Here is a 14,111-nt window from a genome sequence, read left to right as displayed (position 1 = left end):
TAAAATATATCATCCTTGAATATTAAGAGGATTCATGGCGTGTTGACTCAGAAGATTCACGGCGTAATTATTCAGAGGGCAGACAAAAGTATACAAAATACGTTATCCTTGAAGATAATTATAATTTTGATTCCGAAGATTATTAGCATAATACTTTAAAATCAAAAGGGGGCAAGATAAGAAGAATATCAAGGATGTCAAAGCCTTAAAGTATCAAGAAGGGTAAAGTTTCGGAATGAAAAGTTTCAGAATGCAAAGTTTTAGAATGCAAAGTCTAAGAATTCTAATGCCATACATAAAGAAAAGACAGACTTTCAAGCGCTGACGGTTATTGTCAAATCAATAGTAGTTACCATTGTCATCGTCATATCGCTGACGTGAAGATTAATTTATTATCGAAGTTTATCAGAATTGATATTATTATCAAGCTGAAGCTCCATTCAGACCAAATTTTATAATATCATCAACAGCAATGGGGCGATATATCAATCATCGATCTGTCATCTTCAATTATTGATCTATTATCTTCAGCAAAGCCTATATGATTAACTATCACATCAGCGACTAAAGCCCTAAAAGGTAGCTTAGCCAAGCCCTATATGGCCAACTATGCATAAGACCCATCATTATCATCATTCGGGCAGTAGTGAGAAGCCAATGGCCCTAAAAAGCCCGTAAAGGCTATCATATGCATACCCATGCGGGCTGCAGATGAAGCTAGTGACTTAAAGCCATAAAAGGCCAAGAAGTCCTCAACGGTTAGTCATTTGTAACACCCATGCTGTCTGTATAGCTTTCCAACAACGTCATGGGGAACAGAGGAAAATGCCCTCCCGTGAATGCGTCCGACCTTGCAGGCAAAAGAAAAGTGGGCTGCAGTGTGAGTTCTTTGGCCTTGTCCATGGATAGGCCAACCATGCGTAAGAACCCCCACCCCCCCGATCTCTGGCTTGATTTCAGTATTAACTCATGAGGAATGGCCTAAACCTACTCATTGATGGACTGACGACCCTAGATTTGGTACCCCAAAGGTTGTCTTGTGCGCCTCGTGAACTCTAGAGAGTTACTATGGCCAACCCTGTGCGTAAATCCAACCGAGTTCACGGCTCTGGTAGCGTCACTGAGCCCCTCTGATGGATCGCGGTTTGTGAGCTCACCAGGCAGTGAGAAGTCTAGTGAATTCATAAGAGTTACAGAGACCATCGCGTGAGACCCGACTTCACTACTCAAGAGTCTAAAAAATTGTATGAGCTCCACTACTCAAGAGCTTAAACTGTGTGTTGCTCCACTACTCAAGAGCCTAAACTGTGTATAAGTATCAATCCAGTAGTGTCAGTCCAGTCAAGTCCAGTAGTGTCAGTCTAGTCTAGTTCATTCTAGACTAGTCAAGTCAGGACAAGTTCAGTCTTGTCCAGTTAAAGTATAGTCAGTCAAAAGTACATTAGCTCCACTGCTCAAAAAACATAAACTATGTGTAGCATTCCAAATGCTGCAGATATATATTGCCTAATGAAAATTTTAAATATTCAGTAAATAACATGCAAAAATACATTTCTTTTGAATCAGGTTTAAATTACAGTGACAGTAAATGCCTTTAAGATATGACAATTATCTACTCACAAGTTTAAATCTTCAAGATCAATTAATATATTGACAAGAGCCGTGAGATCTTTTTGTCTCTTGCCTTCTTAATGATAAATAAATATTATCGCACAAGATTTTCAAAAGCGGCAGAGAATAAATTAGTGAAGAATTATCATTCTCTTCCAGACAATCTAAAGATTCAGATATATTCTTTGGATTCGTTAAAGGAGCAACAAAAATTATCCATTCTTTAATGGTATCAACAGGTTTCACTTTGGAAGTATTATCTTCTGAAGAAATCTTTATGCAGAATTGACCTGGAAAAGGGGGCGTGATCTATGTTTTTAAAGTAATCTATACCTTGGTCTTTCTAATAATCTCTTATGTATGTTGGATGAATTCATATACACTACCAAAAAATAGGGCAAAGTTGACAGACATGGGGGTGGTTTCAGCTATGGCTAAAAGCTGGCGGTATTACTCACGGCTAAACGCCGTAGCTGAACTCAATTAATCCGTAGCTAAAGGCCCTTTTTTAACGGTGGACATCCAATCACCACTTTAATCCTGTGGTGTGGTTCAACCAAGATTTATTTACAACTAATTTTTTGGTATCATTCTTTTAAGAATGTTTAGAAATGGATGTACGGCGTGGATAAAACAAAAACATCATGGTGGGGCCCATAGAGCCCTACCAGATCCAATGCTCAAGGTACCGGTTTTTCTACTGTAAATGTGGGTGAGTTTTACATTTTCTGTAAAAATGTGGTGACTCGTTTTTAGAAATAGTGGTAATGATATAGGGTTATCCAGACCAACCAAATAATGTTTCTAGTTGTAGATGGGTATTATGTATATATTTTCTTATATAAAACTATCTTAACCATCTAGTAAATGGTCCTTTACATGTACGGATGTTAATATGGTGTATGTTATAAATGATGGTAAACACACAGTATACAGATTTGAAAGTAGTTCCTCATTCCAGATGAGGGATTTCCAAACACTCGCCGTACCTATTCCCTCTTTCGAACGCTCAATCTTCCTCGCCAGAGCTCTTCCCTCTTTCGAACGGCCCAATCTTCCTCGTCAAAGCTCCGAATCCTTGAAGAATTTCCTCATGCCATGCAGATTCATCTCAAATAGGTGAGCTTCTCTCGAAATCCCTTATTTTCCTCGCCGATTGTTCCTCTTCTTGCTGTTTTTATTCCAGAATCTCAAATGGAGGAATGTTCTATTGGAGTTATTTTTACTTGAGTGAGGCTGTTGAAGGGATTCAAATTTTTATTTTATTTTTATCAGTGAATATCCACAACCGCCCTGTGGCAGGTGGAAATCTGTCCTTCATGTAAATCCAACCTCCATTTTTCGCCTCATGTTTTTCTATATTCAAGCCCATTGCTGTAAAATTATTCTTTGCATTTTGTTGTGTAAAGTCTCCTAGGGAAGGTGAAGGGGCATGGATGGATTTTGCCATGCTAGTTAGTGTGGTTTGTCTTCTATTTTTTATTTTTATTTTTTTGGTCTATCGCTGCTGGTGGGGAGGCATTCTTTGTAGGTAAAAGTAAGCATTCAGCCATTATAGTGTGTTTGGGAGAATCCATATCCTTCTCCCCTTTTCTTTGTAAAGCAATTAGGATGCAAAGAACAGATATTTACACCTCTAAATCTATTTTGTAGGATTTTTTTTTCTTGAGAATTTAATCGAGTGAAGTTTGTAAATGGCTGTTGGTTGCATATACTCCATGCATTGTATGCGATTTCTCTACATCTATGACAAGTTTTCTTTTGCTTCTGTCTTTGGCTTCAAGTGTGAAATGAATTATTGGGCTTGATTTATGTAATGGCAACGAGACCAATTTCAAATCACACCTGCCCCACTCGCAAAACACTAGTGCATCTCAAATCACTGCCCATCTAATGCCATTTAAAGTTATTTTTTAACCACTTGTATTATTTTTTTTAAGAACATTTTGTAACTTTATTTACTTTGTTCTCTAAATGATTTCTGGATTCTTAATGCAAGTAGTAAAAGCTTTCACAATCCGTCTGCAAGTTCATTGTTAGAGGCTTGGAGATGCCCTTTCTGTGACTTGATATTGGTTTTTCTTTATGCAATCTATCATTTAAAACTATTTTTTGGCTTTATCAACCTGTTCGAGGTTTCAAAGTATTACATCCCATTTTTTTTTGAGGCCTTTTGTTTTAAGGTGTCTAAGATGTAGCGGTTTTCCTTTTTTCCAGGGGTTGTCAGCTGGATTGCTTAGGCAAGCTACATACACAACTGCACGACTTGGGTCATTTAGGTGAAGCTCTTGCACATGAAGTAGAAATATGTTAGACTGTGTATGATGTTTTTTTTTTTTTTTTCTTTCTTTTAATTGTAATTCTCTTTGACTGTTTTAGATTAACAAGGGACATCCCTGTATTCAAGCAAGGCTACATTCCCGTATTCAATGGGCAATTTGTGGATTCGACATCAGGTTTGTCCTTCATATCATGGAATTACTTGAGCTCAATCTGGATGTTCCTTTGTTATCCGCAACTACGAATCTAACCCATGCTCTAATCTCACCTGGTTGTCATTGTCACCATACACATTTTCCAATCTCCCATAGACACGGATGAATGAGGTTCAGCCAGAGCTTCTGCAAGGGACCTTCAAGTGCTTGGAATGCATTTTTTCCATCAGGAACGTCCAACAACAGGTCAGATACACTGCGGTGCGTTCGACTCCATTCCTCAAAAATTGCATTTTACTGATTTTTACCCTTCAATATGTTAGGATGAGATGTTTTATTGTGATTTGCACTTTGTGCATTGGGACTGTTGTTCTTGCAAACTGCCATGTACACAGTCCACAGTTTTAAAGGTTTGATTTGAATTACCAGTAATATATTAATATTCTAATGTTTGCCAAGCCCACAAACATGCATAAGGCATCCCACCTTTGTGCACATGTATCAGTGGCGAGGTGTGATACTCAATCTGTTCATCAGGTGATGTTTTCAGTAGTGTTAGAATGATAGCGTGATGATAATGGGTCTGGCCTGTTGTTTTACATACCGTATAGGATTGGGTGCTGCTCATGTGATACTAATCTGGTGGGATTTGATTGGTAGGTAAGCTTTTATTGCATATAATTTATTTCCTTACATATTTTGTAAAAGAAGTATTATAGATGATTTACGTCCTTTGGGAGTGCATTCTTTCCTTAATGAATTATATATGCTTATTCAGATTAGCTCGAAATGCTTGGGAGTGTATTCTTTCCTTAATTTCTTTGTTCTTGTGAGATTATTGCGAGAGCTTTGACAGCCAATTCTATGGAAGAAGTCCTTGGCTAGACATAGAGACTCTGTTCACAGGACACAAGGTTCCATTTGACAAGTAGCTCTGATATGAACAAGTAGCTCTGATATGTATGTGCACTAATAGAGAACTCCTTATAAAGAAATTGGGAACTCTACCCAATCCATGGTGCTATTTGTTAAAGGGCATTGCAAGGCTTTGTATGGATTTTCCCGTTGACTTCTTCCATGAGCTAAATTTCCATACATTTTATAAGAACAAAAATGATGGTCATTACCTTTGTTTTTAAACTAAGAATGTATCAAACAGTTGAACCGGATTCAAAGCAATGCAGTAGCTATTCAGCAAATGCCAAGAGCATTACCAACAGCATTTGATAACAGATTTAATGGGGATGCATCATCATTAGCTCTATTTTAGAACTTAGAAAACCTGCGAACAAAGTGCTTGGAAGCTACAATGTTTTAGGAGATTTGGAGTAGTTACAGGCCTGTTTTGGGGAGGCCTGCAATTTTCTTTCTCCTGATCAAGCATGTGCTCAAGCAGACAGTATATACTCTTGTTTTGTTTGGCTATGATTTGTGCTAGCTTGAGGCTGTTTCAGAGTGTGTTTGGATGCAATGTGAAATTGAATTGTAATATTCTGGTAACTCTATTTGACTAGGTCGATGGCTCTTTCTATTTGCAGGCAAGCTTTGGACCTCTTTGGCAACCTCATTCATGATGACCGGAGGTTAAGACCTGTATTAGACTATTTTGCGCTTGTGTAAGTACAGTATGACAGGAAACATGCTACTGGGTTTAGAAAGATAACCCTTCACTCTAGGACTATTTTATTTTTTATTTGTTATGCACAAGGTGTCCCGTATCGGTATCGGTTGGCGTAACGGTGCCCTCCGAAACCGATACGGATACGGGGGCGTAACGGCGATACGGGGGCGTAACGGCCCGTAACGGCGCAAATTTTTTTTTTTGCCAAAAAAATATGAAAAAATATGGATTAAATCCAGAATATTCTAAGCATTCCAAATATGCATTCATTTATAAATTGGAACATGTTTATGGTGGTGTAACGGTCCACTCTTTGGTGAGAAGTTGTATCGGACTGTCTGATTAATTTTTTAACCAGGTAACTTGAATTTGACTACAAAATTCATATATTTAATTTTTTAAATATGTAATTTATATACTTAACATCTTGATATCATTTCTCCCAATAGTTCTTTAAAAAAATAAAATTAAATTCAGGTAGATGGCGTTGCCAATTTGGGGCTGACTTGGAGGACCAATTTATTCTCCAAATCAGCCTCAAATTCATGTCATTTATTGTCATTATCCCACTTATAAATTGGTGGACATTTATTGGATAGTGAATCATAAAAAAAAAAAAAATCAAAAGGCCCTATTTTAAAAAATAAAAGTTCACAAATTAACAATTAAAACTATTCAAATAATTTGATTTTGGCATTGTGAGTTAGCAATTGCAGTCCATAATTTAATTGTCAAATTTCAAGTTAATATATGTCTCGTGTACAATTTTTTAAGGTTTGAATTAGGAGGGACTCGGATGTAAAGTGCAGCACACGTGTCAAAGTTTTTTGGGCCTCACCCGTGATGAATGTGTTATATCTACACCATTCATCCATTTTGCCAAATAATTTTAGGGCATGAGCCCAAAAATGAGGCACATCCAAAGCTCGGGTGGATTGCACCGTAAGAAACAATAATAATTAAACGTTCACCATTAAAAATTTATTGAGGGCTAGAAAAGTTTTAGATCAAGCTGACATGGGTGTTTTCCCTTCATCCACGTCAATGTGACCCAATTAATAGGTTAGATTGAAAATAAACATTACAGTGGACTTTAGGAAATTTTTAATGGTGAGCATTCTATAACCACTATTTCCTATGGTGTGGTCCACCTGAGATTTGGATATTACTAATTTTTTGAATCCGGACTTAAAATGACGTTGCAAAATGGATGGACGATATGGATAAAATATATACATTATGGTGAGGCCCACTCGGGTTTGATATGATTGGATGGAAAATAAACGTTACGTGCGCCCTAGAAATTATTTAACCGTGAAAATCATTATCCCTGCTGCTATTTTTGGTGTGGTCCAGATGATCTCTGGATATAATTCATTTTTTGGCTGGTGCTCTAAAATGATCTCTGAAAATAGGTGAACGGTGTAGATGTAATAAATACATCACCGTGGAGCCCATATAACTTTGATCTCCTTTGAACCGTTCGTACAACTCGGAGCTCGAGGAGTGTCAGCGCTCGTCTTTGCGTGACACGTACCGCAGTCAGCTGCGGCAAATAAAAAAAAAAAAAACGGAGAGAGAGGGAAACAAAAAGAAAAAAAGAGGGAAAGAAAGAAAAGAAAAAAAGAGGGAAACGGGAAAGAAGAGATTGAGAGAGAGACAGAGAGAGAGTGAGAGAGAGAGGAAGAAGAAGAAGAAGAAGAAGAAGAACAGAAGCAAGGAGATTCAAGAAGAGCCGAGAAGAAGAAGAAGAAGAAGAAAAGAAAGGAAAAAAAGGTAAGCTTTGGACCTCTTTGGCAACCTCATTCATGATAACCGGAGGTTAAGACCTGTATTAGGCTATTTTGCGCTTGTGTAAGTACAGTATGACAGGAAACATGCTACTGGGTTTAGAAAGATAACCCTTCACTCTAGGACTCTATTTTATTTTTTATTTGTTATGCATAAGTATTCGCTGGCAGCTCTTATGTTGATTGTTAACATCTAGTTCAATAGCATATCGTGCTTCTCCTTTATCTTTTAACTAATGTATCCTATATGCCTATTTACCGAGTAACTGAAGTTCTCTTTGTCGGTACCTTTTCCAATTTAGTTATGATTAGATGTTAATATTGTTTCTCAACGAACACTCAATAACATTCCTTTCTCTTTTACTATTTTGTATATCTTTTGTTTGCAGGAACCAGTATGGCATCTAAGTTTTTACGTGCTAATGGAATTACTATTTTCAAATAATGAGAGGAAACTGCCAATTTACTTGGAAAATCGGACGTACTGTTTCAGTCCTAAGCATCGACCCTTGACTGAACTAGTTCGGAGGACATCCAATTGGGCTCTAGATGTGAAAGATAAAATCAGTTTATTTTGAAACTATTTTCTCCTCACATTCTTGTGCTGATTGTAGCTTTAATAGCTTTAAGGACATGATTTCTCAAGTTTGTTTGCTTGGAGGAAATGAATTTGGCATCTTGAGTTTTGTTTGCTTGGAGGATTGAATTTGACATTTTGGGTTTTGTTTTTAGGAGAATTTTAAGGATGCTTGTATGATAAAGATGGGACTTTTGTGATTTAGTGGGGTGAGATTTCATGTTTCTGCATGTACGTTTTGGTCTCAAGAGGATTTTGAATAGAAAAAAAAGGTGGGAATTTTGAATCTTTGAATTGGTGCTGAAATGGTGGTCAGATTAGGGTGGAATTTCGGTGTTTTTTTTTTCTTTTCTTTTCTTTTGCAGCTGAGTTTTCTTGAGTGGTTTTTTATTGGGTTTTTAAATGAAGAAACTGAAAAGCACATTCCGCACCATCTGATCAAAGCACATTCCTCACCATCACACCGCAAAAGGATGAGACCAAGGTATGTATGACGATCTAACACCTGATTTGAGAACATGTAGAGGGCTTAATTATTTCTACAAATGCATGTATGGCCCAGCTGGGCACGTCTATGATGACATGTGGCCCACCTTATATATTGGGGGGCCTGGAAATCGGGCCGTTCAGTGTATGAAACAAAATGAATGGCAAAACCAAGTTGGTCTGAACTGATGGTGGGATTGAGGCCTACATAGTAGCTACGATGCAGGGCCTTGCATTATATCAAAATCGAAGAAAGGGTTGTACCACTGGGCCAGTTTCATGTGATAAGATATTTTGAGTTAAACCTGGATATGGGTGTTGTGAATTTTCAAAATAAAAGGATTATTTTGTCTCTTGGTTGTGTCTTCTGTTGACTCCTGGTTGTGTCTCATGGTGCCTTTTAGTGACTAGTTAGTCTTTTAGTGAATAATGTGGTGGAAAGTAAAAACCAAATCAAGAGACGCTATGAAAGGACATGTAATTATGGGTGTGTAATTGAGACTGTTTTTGTAAAATCGAATGCACTCGATTTTCGGCTTTTGTTTTTCATTTTCTGAGTTCAGGTTAGTATATGACATATTAGAGCAAATATTTTGGTTTTTCATGTAACTTATGCTTTTTTCTGGAGTCAAATGAATGCAATTTCAGGGTTTTCCCACAGTTCTTGAGTTCAAATTGGTATTTTTGAGCTCCTGATGTCTTATTCATGCACTTAAAAAAAAAAAAAAAAAACCACAAATCAGAGTATAAATTGTGTTTTTTTTTTCTTTTCTTTTCTTTCTTTCTTTCTTTCTTTTTTTTTTTTTTTTTAAATGTAATTGAGTCTTTTATTATGAAGTTGAAATCATGCAATTCTTGGGTTTTTCATTGTTTTTATTTTTATTTTATTTTTTTATAGTCCTGATTGTTGATTTTGGACTCCAGATTATGGTTTTCCATAGATATTGTGGTTTTGGATGCAAATTAGAACACAAATTGCATTTTTGCAGGCAATCGACATTGTTTTCAAAGTTGAAATCATGCAATTTTTGGGTTTTTCATAGTTTTTTTTTTTTTTTTTTAATTTTTATTATAGTTCAGACTTGGTGATTTTGGACTCCAGATTTTGTCTTTCGTAGAAATTGTGGGTTTGGATGCAAATTAGAGCACAGATTGCAGTTTTGCAGGTAATTGGGATTGCTTTCAAAGTTGAATGCATGCCATTTCAGGGTTTTTGTGATTTTGCAAGACCATATTCTGCTTATGAAGATGGTGATTCTGGAACTTATTAGTTATTAAGATGGTGATTCTGGAACATCTTAGAAATCACGGCTTGAGATGTTAATTGGAGCAGAAAATTACGGTTTTTAGGTAGTCTAGACTTGTTCCAAGTTGATGTGTGATTTCAGTATTTTCGTGCGGTTTTTGAGTTTAGAATGCTGCTTTAATCTCTTGATCTTTGCTTTCCATAGAAATTACATTTATCAAATGCAAATCATAGCAGAAGAGTGCATTTTTCATGTATTTGGGACTGTTTTTGAAGTTGAATGCTGTTATTTTTGGTATTTTCTGCAGTTCCTAAGATCACATTGCCAATATTAAGTTCCCCATCTTTGATTTTCTTAGGAATTACATTTTTCGAATGCAAATCAGAGCAGACTCTTGCATATTTAGTTAATGGGATTGTTTTTTAAGTTCAAAGCATACAACTTAAGATGTTTTGTGCTGTTTCTAAGATCAAGTTGCTGATGTATGCTATTTTTATAGGCATTGCAGTTTTAAACAAAAATTTGAGCAAAATTATTGTTTTCGGGTAATTGAGACTGTTTGAAGTTGAATGCAGGTAGTTTTATGGTTGTGTGCTGGATTTTTGTTTTTATTTCTTTTACTAGTGGGTATTGCACATGCAATGCATATATAATAATGTTATATATGCTCCTAAGGAATGGGTGCGGCCATTACTCGAGGTAAAAGTCAAACACTGCTATGAATTTTCTCATCTCTTTGCCATTATACAGAATTCACAACACCATGGACTAGAAATGAAATGCAAATGCAATTTGAGAGCTGCTTCCTCATATGATTACTAGGCAACACAATATCATTTGATAATTTCCATAGATTGAATTGAATGTTCACAATTTAGTTTAATTGTGTATCCAAACAAGCTCTTGATCTTTTAATTGAGATAGTACTGTTCTATGAATACCTGTTGAGCAAGAGCTTAGATTTCTTCATCTTTGGTTTGTCTATATAACCATAAGAAACTTTCAATTCAAGCTTATGTTTGGATTAGCATGACTAATGATTTGATACATTTGGATGGAAACATGAAGATGAAATTCAAAGCTTCGGAGGTTTCAAGTAGTATACACCGGCATGAAAAATGGACAACTAAAAATGAATAAGAATCTGACAAGTTTTATTATACGCATTGTATATAGATTTTTCTACAGGCATTTGTTTTTAAAGTAATATATTTATCATATATCAGTTTGGTATTCACTTAAATCGACAAAATCTTGTCTTTAGCAATTTTGTTATTATATGCTTTCTTATTGCAATACAGGTTGCTGCAACTCCCATGGCAATTTCACCAGTGAAATCTGCCAAGAGGGGCTTGTACTTTTTGTGCCCGTTTTATTTATTTTTCTGTTGATTTTTATTTTGAGAATTAGTTAGAGCATTAAGTTTGGCGATTTTCAGGAAAGAGGCATCCAGAGGAGTCCTATTGAGAAACAATTTGCTGCCAAAAAAGCTGAAGAGAGAAGTAGAGGAAACAGTCGAGAAGCAGAAGAGTGGCAAGAAGTCAAAAGCTTCTTTTGAGGTGGCACCAAAGAAGAAACTTGAAACCAGCAGTTCTGAGGATGTATCTTCGTCTGAGTCGGAAAAAGAGGTTTGCTCGATTGAAGCAGATTGTGTTTTCCTTTATGCCAGTCTTTGTTCAAAATATCAGTGTGGCATTCCTAATCTTTTATTGCACATTTTTTTACTTCTCTGTGGGTTTTTTCTTGACACTCTGATTTTCCGTACTTTTTAACATTTGTCAGTGTCTTTCTGGGGGTGTTAGATAGAAGTCAGAAAGTTGATTAAATCTGTCCAATTGAAGGACTGATTTTCAGTTTTCATACCTTATATTGCCCATCTTGCTTTGTAACGTTGCTTCCTTCATGGCATCATTTTTGGACCTTTAAATTGTGGTGGCAGATTGTTTTTCTATGGTTGGATGGGAGGTAGTGTAGGCTCCTCCCTGCCACAGGAATTTGTCAGATGCCGAGATTGCTGAGACGTTGCAAGTCCTTGAGAAATTTACTCCCAACATTTCCATTGAAGACTTTCAAATATGTTTTGTGATTTGACCAACTTTCAAATATGTATGTCCTTTTGAACCTTCCCAAATTGCATAAGTGGTTGAACTATCTCTGTATGTTACACATAATTTGTCATCCACTAGTTTCTGTAAATGATCCATGTTGTATGCCGTGACCTTCTCTTCAAATGTGATCTTTTGAATAATTTCTAATGGTAAACCGATTTCATGAATCCCTTTATATGCATCCCCAGTAATCACACTATGAGAAGAGAACCCTGATCCCTTCCTGATAAACAGTGTGCGCATCTTTTTAAGCCATGCCTTTGTAGAAGAATCATCAACCTCTTTAACAGCCCCATACTTCCTAGTAATGTCATGAGGTGCCTTGTAGGATGATAAATGAAAATAAGATCAGGAACATCCAACTGATGAAAAATCACACGGCCCACCTCCCCATTAATCCTACAACCACAAAAAAGGCCATTATCAGAACTTGTAAGCTTACTATGAAAATGGAAACAGAATGGATTGTTTGGTGTTGCTCATTGCTTGAAACTATATATATTAAGCTTTCAGCTACTGAGTTGAGATGATGTGAGCAGTTCCTATTTCAATATATCAGTAATATTTTCTTGCATGAAACATTGTCTCATATCAAATTCAACATAACCTTCTAATCAGTGAATTGTTTCTTTTCAGAGACCTGACTGAAACTTATCTGATAGTGCCCTTCAAAAAGTCAACTGAATTTGAAATCAATGACACGGGGCTCCTCTGAAGTATTCATACACAGAAATCGAGAAGCCTTAGAAAGTGAATATGTAAGCTCTAATAGGTGTGAGAGCTTTTTAAAACTCTGGCTTATGGATTTTTTATTTTTATTTTTGTATCTGTAATGCAGCATATCGCCAACCTTGTCAGTAACAGAACCTTGGTGTTGGCAGTTTCAGCTTTCAATGTCATCAACGGAGGTTCTCATGCAGGAAACAAACTTGCAATGCAGGTCTTTCAGTCAATTCCATCCATTTTCTTGAAACGGCTTTCGTCTCAATTGCATTCTAATCAATTTGTTGTTTATAGGAGTTCATGATCCTTCCCATAGGAGCTTCCTCCTTTATTCCACTATCCTGTTTTCATTTATAAATAAGTAGAAAGATTTTTCATTTCTCTTCAAGAGAGACACATAGCCATAAAAACTTGCGTCTTTTTTCCTTTTAGGTTGTTATTGGAATGGATGTTACTGCTTCTGAATTTTATGGCACTGATAAAACCTATGATCTGAACTTCAAAAAAGAGGTATGTTTTCTTCTTCTTCTTCTTCTACTTTTTTTTTTTTTTTTTTCCTGCGACTCTGATGGCCAGAAGTGAGTGTGATGATACGTAATTGAATTCATGTTGTATCGGTTTCAGTCTGACTTCCAACTAAAAATTTTCATTATTATTTTTTTTGGTTTTCATTCATCGCAGAAAAATGACGGGTCGCAGAAGATATTAGGAAATGCTTTAAAAGATCTCTACAAATCATTCGTGGCTGAGTATCCAATTGTATCAATAGAAAACCGGTTTGATCAAGATGACTGGGAGCATTACTCCAAGTTAACCTGTGAGATTGGAAACAAAGTACAGATAGTGGGCGATGACCTCTACAAGAGCCTCTTGGTCAGGGGCTGAGCTGCACAGCGGCTCAAGAACATGGGCTGTTTGGGGCAGCCCGGGCTGGGGATTTGGAGGCGTTTGAGGCTCTTGTAGAGAGAGAATCGGGTCTTATGCATCAGACTATGTATGATCGCTTCTCTGCTCTGCATATTGCTGCTGCAAATGGGCAGATTGAGGTGGGTTTTTCTTCTTTGATGGGCATTTCTTGGTTTTTTGCTATTTTGGATTTTGGGTATTGCTTTTATTGGATTTTTCTAATTTTTGGGGTGTTTGGATTGGTGGGTGGGCAGGTCCTTTCATTGATTTTGGAGAAATCTGTTCATCCAGATGTGGTGAATCGGCATAAGTAGGTAGAGGGATGGATCTTTTTCGTGGATTTGGATTTGGAATTCCGTTATTTTATTTTAATTTTTTTTATTATTTTTTTTTGGGTGTTTGGATGGTTGGATTTCGATGCAGAAATGGTTGATCTTGTGTTGTTGGTATTGGGTTTGTAGACTCCTCTTATGCTGGCTGCAATGCATGGGAAGTTCTCTTGCGTGTAGAAGCTCATCCAAGCCGGTGCAAATGTATGTAAAAGAGAGAAATCCTGGCACTGAGTTTTTAGTTTTCTTCCATTTTCTGGTGTTTTTATTTGATTTTT

At 36.6% G+C, this 14,111-nt stretch overlaps 1 protein-coding gene and 1 long non-coding RNA gene across 2 annotated transcripts; both read left to right on the top strand.

Moving 5' to 3' along the window:
* Window positions 1-3,836: 3,836 nt before the first annotated feature.
* Window positions 3,837-13,869, top strand: LOC131251103 (enolase-like). Its single transcript, XM_058251617.1, has 5 exons — window positions 3,837-3,890; window positions 12,714-12,783; window positions 13,031-13,108; window positions 13,280-13,644; window positions 13,759-13,869. The coding sequence occupies exons 2-4, from the start codon at window positions 12,769-12,771 to the stop codon at window positions 13,481-13,483; spliced, it is 297 nt and encodes a 98-aa protein (XP_058107600.1). The 5' UTR covers window positions 3,837-3,890; window positions 12,714-12,768; the 3' UTR covers window positions 13,484-13,644; window positions 13,759-13,869.
* On the top strand, window positions 7,439-8,260 carry LOC131251112 (uncharacterized). Its single transcript, XR_009173588.1, has 2 exons — window positions 7,439-7,521; window positions 7,847-8,260. It is a non-coding gene; the product is annotated as an uncharacterized LOC131251112 (long non-coding RNA).
* Window positions 13,870-14,111: the final 242 nt, after the last annotated feature.

Source organism: Magnolia sinica, chromosome 1 (genome assembly GCF_029962835.1).
Source record: "Magnolia sinica isolate HGM2019 chromosome 1, MsV1, whole genome shotgun sequence".
Classification (NCBI taxonomy): Eukaryota; Viridiplantae; Streptophyta; class Magnoliopsida; order Magnoliales; family Magnoliaceae; genus Magnolia; species Magnolia sinica.
Note: the sequence above shows the minus strand (reverse complement) of the source record. Positions and strands in the feature narration are given on the sequence as shown.

Excerpts from the sequence above, each read along its gene's own strand:
- LOC131251103 (XM_058251617.1), top strand. Across the intron at positions 13,109-13,279 it reads ATCTGAACTTCAAAAAAGAG|AAAAATGACGGGTCGCAGAA; the intron begins GTATGTTTTCTT and ends CATTCATCGCAG.